At 36.8% G+C, this 20,169-nt stretch overlaps 1 protein-coding gene across 3 annotated transcripts in view; it reads left to right on the forward strand.

Moving 5' to 3' along the window:
• Window positions 1-20,169, forward strand: part of APOOL (apolipoprotein O like) — a 91,048-nt gene that overhangs the window by 68,436 nt on the left and 2,443 nt on the right. For all 3 annotated transcript variants that reach the window (XM_068533252.1, XM_068533254.1, XM_068533253.1), the window contains exons 7-8: window positions 10,475-10,588; window positions 10,796-10,913. In XM_068533252.1, the coding sequence (XP_068389353.1) occupies window positions 10,475-10,588; window positions 10,796-10,913 (232 nt within the window). The remainder of the gene's footprint in view (window positions 1-10,474; window positions 10,589-10,795; window positions 10,914-20,169) is intronic.

A 20,169-nucleotide genomic window follows, 5' to 3' on the forward strand; every position in this document is an offset into this window, starting at 1 on the left:
ATTCACTTTTGAGTCTTTACAAACCACTTAATTTTTGTAAACAGAACAATTCTCTTTACACTTACATTTCATCCTGTTATGTTACATTTAAACTATTTAATTATAGTAAAGCTGATTAGAGGTCTGGAAACAAATACAACTTATTCTTGATAAGCATACAAATCACTTGTGAAAGACAGTAGTTGCGTATATTGTAGAGTACCTACTAATGATGAATATTCAGCATTCTATGACCATCATTTATTATACCTTTTTTTTAACATCTTTATTAGAGTATACCTGCTTTACAATGGTGTGTCAGTTTCTGCTCTACAACAAAGTGAATCAGTTACACATACACACATGTCCCCATATCTCTTCCCTCTTGCATCTCCCTCCCTCCCACCCTCCCCATCCCACCCCTCCAGGTGGTCACAAAGCACCGAGCTGATCTCCCTGTGCCATGTGGCTACCCCCCTCTACCTATCTATTTTATATTTAGTAGTGTATATATGTCCATGCCACTCTCTCACTTTGTCCCAGCTTACCATTCCCCTCCCTGTATCCTCAAGTCCATTCTCAAGTAGGTCTGCATCTGTATTCCCGTCTTGCCCCTAGGTTCTTCTGACCTTTTTTTTTTCTTTCTTTCTTTTTTTAGATTCCATATATATGTGTTAAGATACGGTATTTGTTTTTCTCTGCCTGACTTACTTCACTCTCTATGACAGTCTCTAGGTCCATCCACCTCACTACAAATAACTCAGTTTCGTTCCTTTTTATGGCTGAGTAATATTCTGTTGTATATATGTCCCATATCTTCTTTATCGATTCATCTGTTGATGGACACTTAGGTTGCTTCCATGTCCTAGCTATTGTAAATAGAGCTGCAATGAACATTTTGGTACATGACTCTTTTAGAATTATGGATTTCTCAGGATATATGCCCAGTAGTGGGATTGCTGGGTCGTATGGTAGTTCTATTTTTAGTTTTTTAAGGAACCTCCATACTGTTCTCCATAGTGGCTCTATCAATTTACATTCCCACCAACAGTGCAAGAGGATTCCCTTTTCTCCACACCCTCTCCAGCATTCACTGTTTGTAGATTTTTTGATGATGGCCATTCTGACCAGTGTGAGATGATATCTCATTGTACTTTTGATTTGTATTTCTCTAATGATTAATGATGTTCAGCATTCTTTCATGTGTTTGTTGGCAACCTGTATATCTTCTTTGAAAAAATATCTATTTAGGTCTTCTGTCCATTTTTATATTGGGTTGTTTGTTTCTTAGATATTGAGCTGCATGAGTTGCTTGTATGTTTTGGAGATTAATCCTTTGTCAGTTGCTTCATTTGCAAATATTTTCTCCCATTCTGAGGGTTGTCTTTTGGTCTTGTTTATGGTTTCCTTTGCTGTGCAAAAGCTTTTAAGTTTCATTAGGTCCCATTTGTTTATTTTTGTTTTTATTTCCATTTCTCTAGGAGGTGGGTCAAAAAGGATCCTGCTGTAATTTATGTCATAGAGTGTTCTGCGTATGTTTTCCTCTAAGAGTTTGATGGTGTCTGGCCTTACATTTAGGTCTTTAATCCATTTTGAGTTTATTTTTGTGTATGGTGGTAGGGAGTGTTCTAATTTCATTCTTTTACATGTACCTGTCGAGTTTTCCCAGCACCACTTATTGAAGAGGCTGTCTTTTCTCCACTGTATATTCTTGCCTCCTTTATCAAAGATAAGGTGACCATATGTGCGTGGGTTTATCTCTGGGCTTTCTATCCTGTTCCATTGATCTATATTTCTGTTTTTGTGCCAGTACCATACTGTCTTGATGACTGTAGCTTTGTAGTATAGTCTGAAGTCAGGGAGCCTGATCCTCCAGCTCCGTTTTTCTTTCTCAAGATTGCTTTGGCTATTCAGGGTCTTTTGTGTTTCCATACAAATTGTGAAATTTTTTGTTCTACTTCTGTGAAAAATGCCAGTGATTGTTTTATAGGGATTGCATTGAATCTGTAGCTTGCTTTGGGTAGTATAGTCATTTTCACAACTTTGATTCTTCCAATCCAAGAACATGGTATATCTCTCCATCTATTTGTATCATCTTTAATTTCTTTCATCAGAGTCATAATTTTCTGCATACAGGTCTTTTGTCTCCTTAGGTAGGTGTATTCCTAGATATTTTATTCTTTTTGTTGCCATGGTAAATGGGAGTGTTTTCTTAATTTCACTTTCAGATTTTTCATCATTAGTATATAGGAATGCAAGAGATTTCTGTGCATTAATTTTGTATCCTGCTACTTTACCAAATTCATTGATTAGCTCTAGGAGTTTACTGGTAGCATCTTTACGATTCTCTATGTATAGTATAATGTCACCTGCCAACAGTGACAGCTTTACTTCTTCTTTTCCAATTCAGATTCCTTTTATTTCTTCTTCTTCTCTGATTGATGTGGCTAAAACTTGCAAAACTATGTTGAATAATAGTGGTGAGAGTAGGCAACCTTGTCTTGTTCCTGATCTTAGGGGAAATGGTTTCAGTATTTCACCATTGAGGACGATGTTGGCTGTGGGTTTGTCATATATGGCCTTTATTATGTTGAGGAAAGTTCCCTCTATGCCTACTTTCTGGAGGGTTTTTATCATAAATGGGTGTTGAATTTTCTCGAAAGCTTTCTCTGCATCTATTGAGATAATCATATGGTTTGTCTACTTCAGTTTATTGATATGGTGTATCACATTGATTTATTTGCATATACTGAAGAATCCTTGCAATCCTGGAATAAACCCCACTTGATCATGGTGTATGATCCTTTTAATGTGCTGTTTGATTCTGTTTGCTAGTATTTTGTTGAGGATCCTTGCATCTATGTTCATCAGTGATATTGGCCTGTAGTTTTCTTTATTTGTGACATCTTTGTCTGGTTTTGGTAACAGAGTGATGGTGGCCTCGTAGAAAGAGTTTGGGAGTGTTCCTCCCTCTGCTATATTTTGGAAGAAATTGAGAAGGATAGGTGTTAGCTCTCCTCTAAATGTTTGATAGAATTCGCCTGTGAAGCTATCTGGTCCAGGGCTTTTATTTGCTGGAAGATTTTTAATCACAGTTTCAATTTCAGTGCTTTTGATTGGTCTGTTCATATTTTCTATTCCTTCCTGGTTCAGTATCGGAAGGTTGTACATTTCTAAGAATTTGTCCATTTCTTTCAGGTTGTCCATTTTATTGGCATAGAGTTGCTTGTAGTAATCTCTCATGATCCTTTGTATTTCTGCAGTGTCAGTTGTTACTTCTCCTTTTTCATTTCTAATTCTATTGATTTGAATCTTCTCCCTTTTTTTCTTGATAAGTCTGGCTAATGGTTTATCAATTTTGTTTATCTTCTCAAAGAACCAGCTTTTAGTTTCATTGATTTTTGCTATTGTTTCCTTCATTTCTTTTTCATTTATTTCTGGTCTGATCTTTATGATTTCTTTCCTTCTGCTAACTTTGGGGTTTTTTGGTTCTTCTTTCTCTAATTGCTTTAGGTGTAAGGTTAGGCTGTTTATTTGAGATGTTTCTTGTTTTGTAAGGTAGGCTTGTATAGCTATAAACTTCCCTCTTAGAACTGCTTTTGCTGCATCCCATAGATTTTGGGTCGTTCTGTTTTCATTGTCATTTTTTTCTAGGTATTTTTTGATTTCCTCTTTGATTTCTTCACTGATCTCTTGGTTATTAAGTAGTGTATTGTTTAGCCTCCATGTGTTTGTATTTCTTACAGATTTTTTCCTGTAATTGATATCTAGTCTCATAGCGTTGTGGTTGGAAAAGATACTTGATACAATTTCATTTTTTAAATTTACCAAGGCTTGATTTGTGACCCAAGATATGATCTATCCTGGAGAATGTTCCTTGAGCACTTGGGAAGAGTGTGTATTCTGTTGTTTTTGGATGGAATGTCCTATAAATATCAATTAATTCCATCATGTTTAATGTATCATTAAAGCTTGTGTTTCCTTATTTATTTTCATTTTGGATGATCTGTCCATTGGTGAAAGTGGGGTGTTAAAGTCCGCTACTATGACTGTGTTACTGCCGATTTCCCCTTTTATGGCTGTTAGTATTTGCCTTATGTATTGAGGTGCTCCTATGTTGGGTGCATATATATTTACAATTGTTATATCTTCTTCTTGGATTGATCCCTTGATAATTATGTAGTGTCCTTCTTTGTCTCTTGTGATAGTCTTTGTTTTAAAGTCTATTTTGTCTGTGAGAATTGCTACTCCAGCTTTCTTTTGATTTCCATTTGCATGGAATATCTTTTTCCATCCCCTCACTTTCAGTCTGTATGTGTCCCTAGGTCTGAAGTGGGTCTCTTGTAGACAGCATATATACGGGTCTTGTTTTTGTGTCCATTCAGCCAGTCTATGTCTTTTGGTGGGAGCATTTAATCCATTTACATTTAAGGTAATTATCGATATGTATGTTCCTAGTACCATTTTCTTAATTGTTTTGGGTTTATTATTGTAGGTCTTTTCCTTCTCTTGTGTTTCTTGCCTAGAGAAGTTCCTTTAGCATTTGTTGTAAAGCTGGTTTGGTGGTGCTGAACTCTCTCAGCTTTTGCTTGTCTGTAAAGGTTTTAATTTCTCCATCAAATCTGAATGAGATCCTTGCTGGGTAGAGTAATCTTGGTTGTAGGTTTTTCTCCTTCATCACTTTAAATATGTCCTGCCACTCCCTTCTGGCTTGCAGAGTTTCTGCTGAAAGATCAGCTGTTAACCTTATGGGGGATTCCCTTATGTGTTACTTGTTGTTTTTCCCTTGCTGCTTTTAATATGTTTTCTTGGTATTTAATTTTTGAGAGTTTGATTAATCCGTGTCTTGGCATGTTTCTCCTTGGATTTATCCTGTATGGTACTCGCTGTGCTTCCTGGACTTGATTAACTATTTCCTTTCCCATATTAGGGAAGTTTTCAACTAAAATCTCTTCAAATATTTTCTCAGTCCCTTTCTTTTTCTCTTCTTCTTCTGGACCCCTATCATTCAAATGTGCGTTTAATGTTGTCCCAGAGGTCTCTGTGACTGTCCTCAATTCTTTTCCTTCTTTTTTCTTTATTCTGCTCTGCAGTAGTTATTTCCACTATTTTATCTTCCAGGTCACTTATCCGTTCTTCTGCCTCAGTTATTCTTCTATTGATCCCTTCTAGAGAATTTTTAATTTCATTTATTGTGTTGTTCATCACATTTTGTTTGCGCTTTAGTTCTTCTAGGTCCTTGTTAAGTGTTTCTTCTATTTTTTCCATTCTATTTCCAAGGTTTTGGATCATCTTTACTATCATTATTCTGAATTCTTTTTCAGGTAGACTGCCTATTTCCTCTTCATTTGTTTGGTCTGGTGGGTTTTTGCCTTGCTCCTTCATCTGCTGTGTGTTTCTCTGTCTTCTCATTTTGCTTAACTTTCTGTGTTTGGGGTCTCCTTTTTGCAGGCTGCAAGTTCATAGTTTCTGTTGTTTTTGGTGTCTGTCCCCAGTGGCCAAGGTTGGTTCAGTGGGTTGTATAGGCTTCCTGGTGGAGGGGACTAGTGCCTGTGTTCTGGTGGATGAGGCTGGATCTTGTCCTTCTGGTGGGCAGGTCCACGTCTGGTCGTGTGTTTTGGGGTGTCTGTGGCCTTATTATGATCTTAGGCAGCCTCTCTGCTAATGGATGGGGTTGTGTTCCTGTCTTGCTAGTTGTTTGGTATAGGGTGTCCAGCACTGTAGCTTGCTGGTCGTTGAGTGAAGCTGGGTCTTGGCATTGAGATGGAGGTCTCTGGGAGTTTTTCGCCATTTGATATTACGTGGAGCTGGGAGGTCTCTTGTGGACCAGTGTCCTGAACTTGGCTCTCCCACCTCAGTGGCACAGCCCTGACGCCTGTCTGGAGCACCAAGAGCCTGTCCTCCACACGGCTCAGAATAAAAGGGAGAAAAAATAGAAAGAATGAAAGAAGAAGATAAAATAAAATAAAAGTAAGTAAAGTAAAATAAAATAAAGTTATTAAAGTAAAAATTAAAAAATAATTATTAACAAAAACAATTTTTTAAGAAAAAAAAAATGGACAGACAGAACCCTAGGACAAATAGTGAAAGTAAAGCTATACAGACAAAATCACACACAGAAACATACACATACACACTCACAAAAAGAGAAAAAGGGCAAAAATATATATATTTCATTGCTCCCAAAGTCCACCTCCTCAATTTGGGATGATTCGTTGTCTATTCAGGTATTCCACAGATGCAGGGTACATCAGGTTGACTGTGGAGATTTAATCCGGTGCTCCTGAGGCTTCTGGGAGAGATTTCCCTTTCTCTTCTTTGTTTGCACAGCTCCTGGTGTTCAGCTTTGGATTTGGACACGCCTATGCATGTAGGTCGCCTGAGGGCGTCTGTTCTTCGCTCAGACAGGACGGGGTTAAAGGAACAGCTGATTCGGGGGCTCTGGCTCACTCAGGGCGGTGGGAGGGAGGGGTATGGAGTGGGGGCTTAGCCTGCGGTGGCAGAGGCCAGCGTGACGTTGCACCAGCCTGAGGCACGCCGTGTGTTCTCCCAGGGAAATTGTCCCTGGATCATGGGACCCTGGCAGTGGTGGCCTGCACAGGCTCCCGGGAGGGGCGGTGTGGATAGTGACCTGTCCTTGCACACAGGCTTCTTGGTGGCTGCAGCAGCAGCCTTAGCGCCTCATTCCTGACTCTGGGATTCGAGCTGATAGCTGTGGCTCCCTCCCGTCTCTGGAGGTCGTTTAGGTGGTCCTCTTAATCCCCTCTCCTTGCGCACCAGGAAACAAAGAGGCAAGAAAAAGTCTCTTTCCTCTTCGGCAGCTCCAGACTTCTTTCCGGACTCCCTCCCGGCTAGCTGTGGCACACTAGCCCCCTTCAGGCTGTGTTCACGCAGCCAATCCCAGTCCTCTCCCTGGGATCCGACCTCCGAAGCCCAAGCCTCAGCTCCCAGCCCCCGCCCGCCCTGGTGGGTGAGCAGACAAGCCTCTCGGGCTGGTGAGTGCTGGTCGGCACCAATCCTCCATGCGGGAATCTCTCTGCTTTGCCCTCCACACCCCTGTTGCTGCGCTCTCCTCCGTTGCTCCGAAGCTTACCCCCTCCCTCACCCACAGTCTCCGCCCGCAAAGGGGCTTCTAGTATGTGGAAACCTTTCCTCCTTCACGGCTCCCTCCCACTGGTGCAGGTCCCGTCCCTATTCTTTGTGTCTGGTTTTTCTTTTTTCTTTTACCCTACCCAGGTACGTGGGGAGTTTCTTGCCTTTTGGGAGGTCTGAGGTCTTCTGCCAGCGTTCCGTAGGTGTTCTGTAGGAGTTGTTCCACATGTAGATGTATTTCTGATGTATTTGTGGAGAGGAAGGTGATCTCCGCGTCTTACTCTTCTGCCATCTTGAAGCTCCTCCTATTATACATTTTTAAAACAGCTTTAGTTAATCAGACAAGTCTCTTAAAATAATGTCAGGTATATGTGTATTTTTCGGAAGGAAATGGCTCATACATTTCAAGAGATTGTCCAAGGGGGTCTATGATGTTAAAAAGGTTACAAAATGATAGTCCAGAAGGTTCTTCGAAAAATGAAAGTCACACTCCAGTTATTCACTATTGTGGAAATACACTTCAGAATGGAATTACTCTTTGCTTTTTATATTTTTTTCTTCACAATATTTTCATTATTAACTTATGTAAAGAGTAACAAAAAATCTTTATTTGAAAACTATAAAATATCTAGGAATAAACTTATTAAATAGTGTTTTAAAACATATTTTTTAAAAACTGTTAAACTTTACTGTAGGGCGTTTTTTTTTAATTCAATAAGTTTAGTGATATGTGTTGTTTTCTGGATGAAAGGACTCAATATTAGAATATGGCAGATGTTCTCAAATTTATATATTTAATTTGGTTCTTACAAAATTCCTGGATTTGGAGGAAACGTGACATTCATTCAACCAGTATTTGTTGTCCATGTACCATGTATTGGGAACGATACTAAGCTATAGCATAGATAATAAAATATACCAAGAGAACAAAGAGAATGTCCAAGAACAAATATGTGGAGTATGTCTTCGTATACGTTGTGGAGGGAGGGGGAGGGTATGGTACAAGTGGCATTTCAGATCAATGTGTAAAGAAAAGATGGACTATTCGAGAAATGTGTTGGAATAATTGGCTTTTCAGAAAAAAACTTAGACCTTTACTAAAAATCATGCAAAATAAATTGCAGGTGGAATAAAGATCTAATGATAAAATATAATGCTATAAAATGCTAGAAGAGAAAAGAGGAATTTTTGTGTAATCTTGAGATAGGAAAGGCTTTCTTAAGCAAAAGACAATCCAGAAGCCATCAAAGAAAAAAAAAAATGAATATATTTTACTACATCAAAGTCATACATTTCTGTTGACCACAGTATACCATATACGAAGTTAATTGATAAATGAAAAACTGGAAGAACTATTTGCAACATATTAACAAAGGATTAAATAATATCCTTCCGTATATTAAAAGCTTCTATAAATCGATAGGAAAAAGATGAATGCCCTCTAAGAAAATAAAGTATATGAACAAGCAGTCCACAAAATAAGAAACATAAATGGCCTAATACATGAAAAATGCTTAACTTCATCAGCAATCAAATAAATGAAAATTTAAATAATCTTTTAGATACTGGTTTTTAGCCTTTCCATTTGACAAAGATTTTTAAAAATCATAACACTTCTGCTGGTAAATGGGGTTGGAAAACATATATACTCTTGCTGGGAGCGTAAATTGCTACAGTATAGAGCTGACTTTCTAGAGGCAATGTGGCAGTATTATCAAAAATTAAAATGTATATAATCTTTAATCCAGATATTTCACATGTAGAAATTTTTCCAAGGAAATACCACAACGGTATATGTTCCCAGTTATTTGTGTAAGGGTGCTAATTACAGCAGGATTATAATTGCCAGGATAAAAAAGGAAGTATTCCATATGCCCATCAACAAGGGATTTGTTAAACGAATTGTGATGTATCCATATAGAATACTAGCTGTGCGGCTGTTAGAAGCAGATCTACTGGCATATAAACTGATATGGAAACATCTCTGTGACATATTGTTAAGCTTTTAAAAAATCACACCTCAAAATAATATGTATCGCGTGATTCCATTTGTGTTTAAAAAGGAAAAAAAGTGTATGTGTGGGCAGTTTATTTTAAATGTTAATTTAAAACATAATTGAGATTGTAGTTTATAATCTATTCTTTGTTCTCTTTTTTGCAATTCAGTGGTTCATCATGGATTTCTATCCATGTCAGTGCATATAGATCTACGTCATCCCTTTGGTAGATGTATAAGTATCAACATTCTGTTTGTTTTAAAATGCTATGTGTGTGCATATATAATGAACATAAAAGAGTAAAAATTCAAGAAGAATATCCATACAGTTGTTAACAAAGTTTACACTGAGAGGAGGAAGAGGACTTTCATTACTAGTGGATTGACTGATTTTTCTTAAGTATAGATATATACTTAGCAAAAATAATAAAAATATTTCTATTTAAGGAAGAAAAACATAGTTTTTAAAAATTTATGTTTATAGAAAGTGTAAAACTAGAAAGCGCCTCAAAACCTCTTTAAAGTTTGAAAAATCAATAGCTATTAACATTACTTTAACTATAAGAAAGAAAAGGGTGGGAAAAGAATAGAAAGGAGGAATCAGAGATTTTTTCCAAAGGAAAAGAGATATGAATGAAAATAATAGCAGCTTCAGGAATTCAGTCAGCATCCTAGCCTCTGCTTTAGTGTGTTTGTAGTTCATTGTTTATTTCACGTTTCTACCAAAAAAGTCTTATTCTCTAGAGAAATACATTAATTATTTTTCTTTATGATTGGAGAAAGCAACATAAAAATTTAAGCAAACTCATTTTCTCAGTCAGCTGTTTGTTATCTCAAACTGTCTTTCCCAAACTCCTGTTAAACAGACATAGTTTTAAATTCACGTTACAGTGTGAATGCAAACTATACATTTTTAAGACTTTATTATTTTTTTTAGAGTACTTTTAGATTCACGACAAAATTAAGGAGAAAGTACAGAGATTTCTGGTACACCCCTGCACCCACACATGCATAGCCTCCTCCGTTATCAACATCCTCACCAGAGGGATACACTTTTTACAATTATGAGGCTGTACACTACCTACTGCACTAATGAGTCACGTGATTTTTTACCATTGATGAGCCTACACTGACACATTCTTATCACCCAAAGTCCACAGTTTACATTAGAATTCACTCTTGGTGTTGTACTAACTATATATATTTTAGCCTTTTACATGAGGCAAATAATTTTTCATATAAGATATAGAAAATGAGGCTTTGTGTTATCATGATCTAGAGATTTATATCTTTATTATTGATTCTGACCTGAGTGTTCATATAAAATACCAGATGTAAATTTTTTAGTATTTGTTATTTTAACTTTTAAATGTGTATATTATTTGACTCACTTTTTGTTTTAATTAGGTAACTGGGAAAAAGGCATATGCTACAAGCCAGCAAATTTATGAAGCAGTTAAATCATTGTGGACAAAAAACAACAAAAAAGAGTCACTTCCTGAACCTAAAGAAAAAACTAAGGTAGAGTTTAAATGGACCAAAAAGGTAGATTTTGAGTTTTGTTTGGGTGGGTTTTAGCTTGTAATGAGAGTCCTAGACAGACGTCAAGGATGGATTGAAAAGAGATGAAGGAATATACTACCTTTGCATGCTATAATGTTTTTGGGATATTTTATTCTTTTAGTAAAATAATTTACTTATGAAGGAAAAATCCTTTTTGGTAAACAGCTAGGAAGCTCTGATGAAATAGAAATACCTGCAAAAACAACTCACAACCTGAAACATGCAGTGCCTTTGTCAGCAGAACTCAGCTCTGAAACAAAGACCAAATCAGAATCCACCTCAGGTTTGTTTGGAATAATTCAATTTTGTTTTCATTCTTTTCTTAAATAATTTTATAGTATTATAATTAATAGTTTGAACTTATTTATGTGTTTTCCTCATAAATGTTTTGCCTTTCTCATCTGTAGTCTGTGTATCTTTTTAGGTTATGAGGTACTCAGGTACGTGGAACTTTTTCTAATTGCCACATAGCTCATAACATAGTTCTTGGCATATGGGAGTAGAGAATAGCACTGGCTGGTTGGGTGAGTGAAGCATTTAATCAATTTATAGATGTGAGATTTTTAATCAGGTGGAGGAAAATGTGTCTTTCTGGATTCTACCAGTTTACATGCTATAACGAGTCACATCTACATAGAAGAAATATCAGGTTTCCATTTCTTGTGCTATATACCCCTATCAGTCTTCTCTTCTACCATCAGTTTTATTTAGTTTAGATACTAGGAGAACTTTCAGCATCAAATAGTAAAAATAACACAAGTTATATAATACTAATATCTTTGCTAGTATTAGATTCAGGCAATTAATACTTTATGGGACCAAATAGTGACAATTATACTTCCTAGGCAAATACTACCATGGTTTTACTGTGATCAAAAAGAAAGTAACAAAAAAAAAAAAAAAAAAGAAAGTAACAGAGTGTTTAATACCATTTCAGTAGTGTATTCACATAAACTCACCAGTCACTGGTTTATGTAGGTTTGTTTATCTGTACCAAGTAAATGGTACTATGCATTAAGTTGTCTTATTACAAAGGAAATAGGACCAACTCAGAGGTAGAGAATTAGGGAATAATGAAAATATCTCCCCTTTACTGAGCAACTACAGTGGTGCAAAGAGCTGTTAGTATGTTATGTTATTCAATTCTCTCCCAAAAAGCAAAACAAAAGAACTCTGGTATATATGTAATTATAATTGTTTTATGATAAAGAGACTGAGACTCAGGGAGCTTAAGTAACTTGCCCAAAATTATAGTTTATGAATAGAGTTGTGTTTATAGTCTAGATATTCCTGACACCAAAGTCCCAGCTCTTTCCATTGCATATAGATTATCTAATTCAAAGCCAGAGTTTAGTCTCTAATTTCAGCCTCCTCCTCTCTTACTTAATCTTTATAAAAGCTGTCACTGAGTAACAAACCTGATTTGAGTTTTACTATTCCCTGTCACGTCTCCTTTCTAATCAAGATAAGTTATACAGTTTTTAGACTCTCTCTGAGTAATCCCCAGTTGATCGTATTCCCACAGGCATATAATATATCTGGTCATTTCTCTACATGCCTGTCAACTCCAGAGATCTTTGTGGAGATGTTGCAACTTCACAATGGGACCAAACCATCCCCAGCCAATGTCTTTTCTTCACACATCTGGATTCTGGAACATTTTGCCTGCCTGTCACGGGTAATGTGGTATATGAAAAGCATTCTAAGGAGACATGTAGAGGAGAGAGATACCCAGTACTATTCATCCTTATCATATAGTATTCAGAGTTGATTATACTTGAGACCCTTGAGACTCACTATTTCCACATTTCACATGCAATCCCAAAGGTCCAAGACACAGAAAACAGTAGTGGTTATGAGTACAGGTTTTAGAATAGAACCTGGATCTGAATCCTAAATCCAACATTTACTAGTTTTATTGCCTGGGGAAAATTATCTAATACCTCAAGCCTCAGTCTCCTCATCTGTAAAAGGAGGACAATAATAGTGTTTTTCTGACATGCTTGTTGTGAGGATTAAATGAGATATTGCATGTAAAGCAAAAAGTACAATGTCAAGCACATACTAAGTTCTCAGTAAGTGTTAGAAGATATCATTATCATTGGCCTAGAGTAATTAGCCATTTTGCCGATAAACAAATTTATTGTCACTGAGCACGCTTTGGGAGCACATTACTTAGCTAGGGAACCTAGCCATGGCCACCACTTCTCACCATACAGAATACATTGGGTGTACTGTCCAACTATATATCATGGCTCTGAATATGAGTTTGGTTGTTCTCTATCATCCATATACATTTATGCCAATAACTTATTTTGGGAATCACAAATTTGGTAATTTGGTGACATGGACCTCTTCAAAATCTGATGAGAGCAGAATTAAATCTCTCACAGTCTCACAAGATTAATGTCCTTCTCAGAGGTTGGCAAACTATGGACCCTGTGCCAAATCTGGCTCATGGACTATTTTTGTACATTCCACAAATGGTTCCTATGTGATTAAAATAGTTAAAAAATCAAAAGAAAAATATTTCATGACAAGTTAAAATTCTATGAAATTCAAATTCCAGTGTCCATAAATAAATAAAGTCTTATGGGAACACAGCCACACTCATTGTGTATTGTCTTGTCTGTGGCTGCTTTCACCCTAAAATGGCAGAGTTGAGTGGTTGTGATGGAGACCTTATGGTTTACAAAGTTGAAAATGTTTACTTTGGCCCTGTGCAAACAAAGTCTGCTGATTTCTGTTTTAGAGGGATGATGTGTGCCATACATACATGACTCATCTTCCCCTCTTGATATTTCCCAGATTATTTTATGGGTCATAACACTAAATAGTCAAACTCAAAACCCTGAAAGGCAAAACCAAATTTCCTACAGTCTTTTAGTGTGAGGGAGACAGAAACTCAGGCTGTCAATCAGAAGCTAGAGAGTATCATACCTGAGGAGGAGGGAGGAACCAGAGGTTGACTGACTCTTACTATAACTGCAGCTCAGCTCAGTGCCTGATTGGAGTGATATGTTAAGTACTTCACCCTTCCTAAAAGAGGAAAAGGGTCCCCCCTCTGGCCGATGATATCATCTGGAGCTTCTTCAGTTCTTTTTTACACAGTGTCCACCATACAAATAAAATACTAGTCATGCAAAGAGGCAGGAAGATGTGACTAACAAAAGAGAAAAAAAAAATAACAGCAGACCCACAGGTGATCTAAATATTGAAGTTAGCAGAAAAGCACTTTAACTATGACTAATATGTCAAATGGAAAACGTGATGAACAAAATGGATAGAAAGATGGAGAATTTCACAGAAAGTTGAAATCTATTAAAAAATCAAGTGGATATTCTAGATGTGAAAAATACAGTACATGAAATTATGAACTCATTGGACGGGTTTAATAGCAGATCGTATACAAAAAAGAGGACAGAAATAATGAACTCAAATACAGGACAATAAAAAAATAGCCAAACTGAAGTATAGAGAGAAAAAAGAATGGAAAGAATAGAACAGCATGTGAAAGTACTTTGCAATGACTAATATCTTTTAGTGTTTCAGTTACTGAAAAGCTGAATACTGAATATCATCCCAATTTTATACAAAAGAAATAAAAATAGAATCTCTAACATTCGTAACTTCACTCAGCAATTTATTAGTGATCTGTCCTATTTTTTTTGTACCTAACTTGCTTAAAATATAAATGAGATAAGGCGTGAACTAAATTATCAGTGAACAGATAACACCTAATGGCTATTTGAGATAATAATTCATTGCTGTTTTATAACTTTAAATATCTTTATTCCTTTCCTGTTTGTATAACACCAGCTTTTTTTAAAGTCTACTAAAAAAAAACTAAGCATAAATTGTTTTTTATTAGAGATTTAAAATATGATAAAGTACAAAGAAAATCATTACAATGATTAGGTGATTGAGATTCAAGAAGAGTTTTTATGATTGGTAATTCTTTGGGAGGACAGAGAGCCCTGGATCAAAAGGGATGAGGAAATTTCTAAGAGGAAAGATATAATCCTTAATTACTCAGAATAGCATGAGATGACCCTTAAAAAAAAAAAAAGGCAGAAATCAAATGACCTAGGTTGAATGGTTCTAAACCAGAGGGATCCACATCACAATTTCTTGAGTTTTTGTTTTTGTTTTTTCTAAAATTCACTCTAACAAGAATTATAAAGCAGAATCTCCAGTGGTGAGGCCTCCAAGCAGGTGGATTGTAGGAAAAGCTCCACAGGGAATTCTCTATGTATATTCCTCTAGTTAATAATATCTGACATAAGCTATGGATAAACTAAAAATTTGAAGCCTTTCAACAAATTTTGAGAGGTGGAGCCCTAAAGGCAAAGGAGCCTTTCAAATTTAGGTGATCTGACCCTTTGACCAGATTTTGGACAAGAATATAAATTAAGGTAGTGAGTAGAAGTGTTAGAGAACTTAGTCAATTGGTGGACATTGTTAAGAAAATTAGACACACTCAGACTTATATAAAATAATTATTTCTCAATACTTACTATAGTATGTCTGTTTGATAAAAAAAAACCATTGATTAAACTATTTCGTAGTATACTTTTCACTTGTACTGAGCAAAGGCTTCCACCAGGTGGCAGTAAAGATGCATTTGGGAAAGAAGCAGACAGAACCACTAAGCTTAACCTTTTCTGTGTGCTACAGACCCCTTCTCAGAATGTTTTAAATGCATAAACTAAAATACATAGTAATGTATGAGCTTCCTTAATTGTGTTAATCAACAGTATCTAACAACATATCTGATTAAGGCTATAATTTTGAAGTAGTAGTAAGTGTAAATATTTCAAGATATCTGCAACTGCAGTGTGATTATCTGTGATTTCTATTAGTGACAAAGTCTAAGGTACTGTCAATATTATTGTGGTTTGTTGCCTGCATTCATTATCGAAGAAAACGTTCATCTTCAGTCAAAGGTTAATGAAAATAAAGACAAATTTCCCCCATTCAAGTTCGTAGATCACATGAATTCTATCCACAGACCTCCCTCCCCCAAAGGGATCCCAGGTTAAAAATCTGTCTGTGGAGAACTGTATTAATGTCATAGATAGTGATTATTTAAGATCTGGCTGTTTTTAAAATATACTTAGTGGTGAAATTACATATAGGTCTATCCCAGTTTATAAAGCAGAAACTGTTTCTGAAAAGGTAGGTGTAAAATAAATAACTGTATGTAAATTTTTCCCCTTCATTTTCATCATAAAACTGGAAATTAAATTCCTCTATGGAAAAAAGGTGTGTCTCCCAAATGTTAAAAAAAAAAAATCATTTCAAAATGAATCAGAGTTTGAAAAACATTTAAAATAAAAACAAGTTTGTGAAAAAAATATTTTTAGTCTTATATAAGTCACAAAGTAAATATAAAAATTGTTCTTACCTACTTACCATGCACCGGGTATTGTATGTACCACTTTGTGTGCATTATGTTGAATACTAAAAGTAAATAATTAACATTGTTACTGCTCTAAGCCGCATTTTACAGAAGAGCCAGGGTTGTTGTGTTTATTTCAGATTTTTCTTGTTTCTTGAGGTAGGATTGTATTGTTATAAACTTCCCTCTTAGAACTGCTTTTGCTGCATCCCGTAGGTTTTGGGTCATCATGTTTTCATTGTCATTTATTTCTAGGTAATTTTTGATTTCCTCTTTGATTTCTTCAGTGATCTCTTGATTGTTTAGTAGCATATTGTTTACCCTCCATTTGTATTTTTTACAGGTTTTTTTCCTGTAATTGATATCTAGTCTCATAGTGTTGTGGTCAGAAAAGATGCTTGATACAATTTCAATTTTCTTAAATTTACCAAGGCTTGATTTGTGACCAAAGATGTAATCTATCCTGGAGAATGTTCCATGTGCACTTGAGAAGAAAGTGTATTCTGTTGTTTTTGGATAGAATGTCCTATAAATATCAATTAAGTCCATCTGGTCTGTTGTGTCATTTAAAGCTTGTGTTTCCTTATTTATTTTTGGTTTGGATGATGTCTGTCCATTGGTATAAGTCGGGTGTTAAAGTTGCTTACTATTATTGTGTTACTGTTGATTTCCCCTTTTATGGCTGTTAGCATTTGCCTTATGTATTGAGGTGCTCCTATGTTGGGTGCATAGATATTTACAATTGTTATATCTTCTTTTTGGATTGATCCCTTGATCATTATGTAGTGTCCTTCTTTGTCTCTTGTAATAGTCTTTATTTTAAAGTCTATTTTGTCTGATATGAGAATTGCTACTCCAGCTTTCTTTTCATTTACCTTTGCATGGAATATTTTTTGCCATCCCCTCACTTTCAGTCGGTGTGTGTCCCTAAGTCTGAAGTGGGTCTCTTGTAGACAGCATATATACGGGCCTTGTTTTTGTATCCATTCAGCCAGTCTGTGTCTTTTGGTTGGAGCATTTAATCCATTTACATTTAAGATAGTTATTGATATGTGTGTTCCTATTACCATTTTCTTAATTGTTTTGGGTTTGTTTTTGGAGGTCTTTTCCTTCTCTTGTGTTTCCAGCCTAGAGAAGTTCCTTTAGCATTTGTTGTAAAGCTGGTTTGGTGGTGCTGAATTCTCTTTTGATTTCTCCGTCGAATCTGAATGAGATCCTTGCTGGATAGAGTAATCTTGGTTGTAGGTTTTTCCCTTTCATCACTTTAAATATGTCCTGCCACTCCCTTCTGGCCTGTAGAGTTTCTGCTGAAAGATCAGCTGTTAACCTTATGGGGATTCCCTTGTATGTTTTTTGTTGCTTTTCCCTTGCTGCTTTTAATATTTTTTCTTTGTGTTTAATTTTTGCTAGTTTAATTAATATGTGTCTCGGTGTGTTTCTCCTTGGGTTTATCCTGTATGGGACTCTCTGTGCTCCCTGGACTTGATTGACTATTTCCTTTCCCATGTTGGGGAAGGTTTCAACTATAATCTCTTCAGATGTTTTCTCAGACCTTTTCTTTTTTTCTTCTTCTTCTGGGACGCCTATAATTCGAATGTTGGTGTGCTTAATGTTGTCCCAAAGGTCTCTGAGACTGGCCTCCATTCTTTTCATTCTTTTTTCTCTATTCTGCTCTGGGGCAGTTATTTCCACCATTCTATCTTCCAACTCACTTATCCGTTCTTCTGCCTCAGTTATTCTGCTATTGATTCCTTCTAGAGTATTTTTAATTACAGTTATTGTGTTGTTCATCACTGTTTGTTTGCTGTTTAGTTCTTCTAGGTCCTTGTTAAACGTTCTTGTCTTTATTCTATTTCCAAGATTTAAATCACCTTTACTATCATTACTCTGAATTCTTTTTCAGGTAGTTTGCCTATTTCCTCTTCCTTTATTTGGTCTTGTGGGTTTTTATCTTGCTCTTTTGCCTGTAAGGTATTTCTCTGTCTTCTCATTTTGTCTAATTTACAGTATTTGAGGTCTCCTTTCACTAGGCTGCAGGGTTGTAGTTCCTCTTGCTTCTGTTCTCTGCCACTGGTGGTGGGGTTGGTTCAATGTCTTGTGTAGGCTTCCTGATGGGAGGGACTGGTGCCTGCGTTCTGGTGGTGGAGCTGGGTCTTTTCCCTCTGATGAGCAGGGCCATATCAGATGGTGTGTTTTGGGGTGTCTGTGAGCTTAGCATGACTTTAGGTAGTCTGTGTGCTGACAGGTGGGTTTGTGTTCCTATCTTGTTTGTGTTTGGTGTGAGGCATCCAGCACTGGGAGCTGCTGGCAGTTGGGTGGAGCCGGGTCTTAGATTCAGATAGAGGCCTCCGTGAGAGCTCTAGGTGATTAATCTTCCCTGTGGCTGGGAATTCTCTAGTGGTCCAGCATCCTCGGCTCGGTGCTCCCACTCCGGAGCCTCAGGCCTGACTTCCGGTCGACGGACCAAGACCCCACAAGTCGCTCGTCCCAGCGATAAAGGGGATTAAAAAAAAACACTAACAAAACCCCAGACAAATGGTAAAGAGTAAAATCGAACAAACAGAAACAGAAACAAGGAAACACACAAACACACACACACACACACAAAAGAAACAAAAACAGAGCCAGATAAATCAAATAGCAAGAGACCAGACAAACCAAAGAACCCAAGAACAAAATCAGAGAATTAAGAAGAAAGCTGACAAAAATTCAAAACCAAAAAACAAAACCAAAGCAGAGTGCCAACTGAAGGATGAAGCAAAGAAACAAAACAAACTGACAAAAATGATATTTGAAAAAGAGAAAGGGGAAAGAAGACAGAACAACAGAAAAACAATGTAGAAACAGAAATATAAAAAAAAATAAAATAGAAAATATATTAAAGAAAAAAAAAGGGACAAACAAAACCCCGGAGAAATAGTAAAGGCAAAATCAAACAAACAAAAACAGAAACAAGGAAACACACACACGTAAAAGAAACAAAAACAGAGCCAAATACAACAAAAAGCAAGAGAACAACCAGACAAATAGAAGAACTCAAAAATGAAATCAAACAATTAGGATTAAAACTAACAAAAACACAAACCAAAGCAGTGTGCCAGCCAACTGAAGAATAAAGGAAGGAAACAGAACAAACCGATAAAAATGATTTTAAAAAATAATAATAATAAAATAAAATAAAAAGGGAAAAAACACAGGACAACAGAAAAGCAAAGTAGAAATGGAAATATATTTAAAAAAAAAAAAGAAAAACACATTAAAGAAAAAGAGGAAAAGAAGGGAAAAGAACACAACAGAAAAGCAAAGTAAAAATAGAAATATATTAAAAAATATGTTATAAAACACAGAGATCCCAAAAGACTAAAAAAAAGAAACAACAACAAACAAAAACAGAAAAACCAAAAAAAAAGCTAGAACCAACAACAGAAGGAATCAAAACATAATAAAATTAATAGTAATAATTATGTTTCCCTGGGGTCTCCACGGTAATTGTCCTTGCACATGCTGTGAACCACAGCCCAAGAGGCTCTCCTCTGCCTCTGGACTGGTCTCTGGACCTGCTGTGGGCCCTGTGGGTACCACTCTGACTCTGATCTGGCCCAATTCCTGTGTGCACTTGCCCCCAAATTCCACAGCTGCCAGAGCTAGACCATTTTCTTTTGTGGGAACACTCACTGTGTACTCAGATATTCCATAGATGCAGGGTCTACCTAGCTGATTGTGGGGATTTAATCTGCAGCTTGTACAGCTAATGGAAAGATTTTCAGTCTTCTTCCTTAGTCACCCCATCCCTGAGTTTCAGCTTTGGTTTTATCCCCACCTCTACGTGTGGTCCACCCACAGATGTCTGGTCCTGAGGCTGCCTTGGAGCTCTTGGGTCATCCCTGGGAGGACCAGGCACAGAGGTGGTATGACTGCTTGGGTCGCAGGAGCCCTGGCGGCACCAAATGCGCAGGGAAGCCAGCGGCTACAGGCAAAAGAGATATGGCCCTAGTGAGGGCCTTTTCTGGCACCCAGTGTAAGATGTATGAGGGCCAGCCCTCACTGGGGTTTTTCTGGCACCTGGCAGCATGTGTGTGAGGGCCAGCCCTGAGAAGGCTTTTTTTTTATTACCCTGCAGCCAGTGCGTGAGGGCCAG

Source organism: Eschrichtius robustus, chromosome X (assembly GCF_028021215.1).
Source record: "Eschrichtius robustus isolate mEscRob2 chromosome X, mEscRob2.pri, whole genome shotgun sequence".
In the NCBI taxonomy this organism is placed as follows: Eukaryota; Metazoa; Chordata; class Mammalia; order Artiodactyla; family Eschrichtiidae; genus Eschrichtius; species Eschrichtius robustus.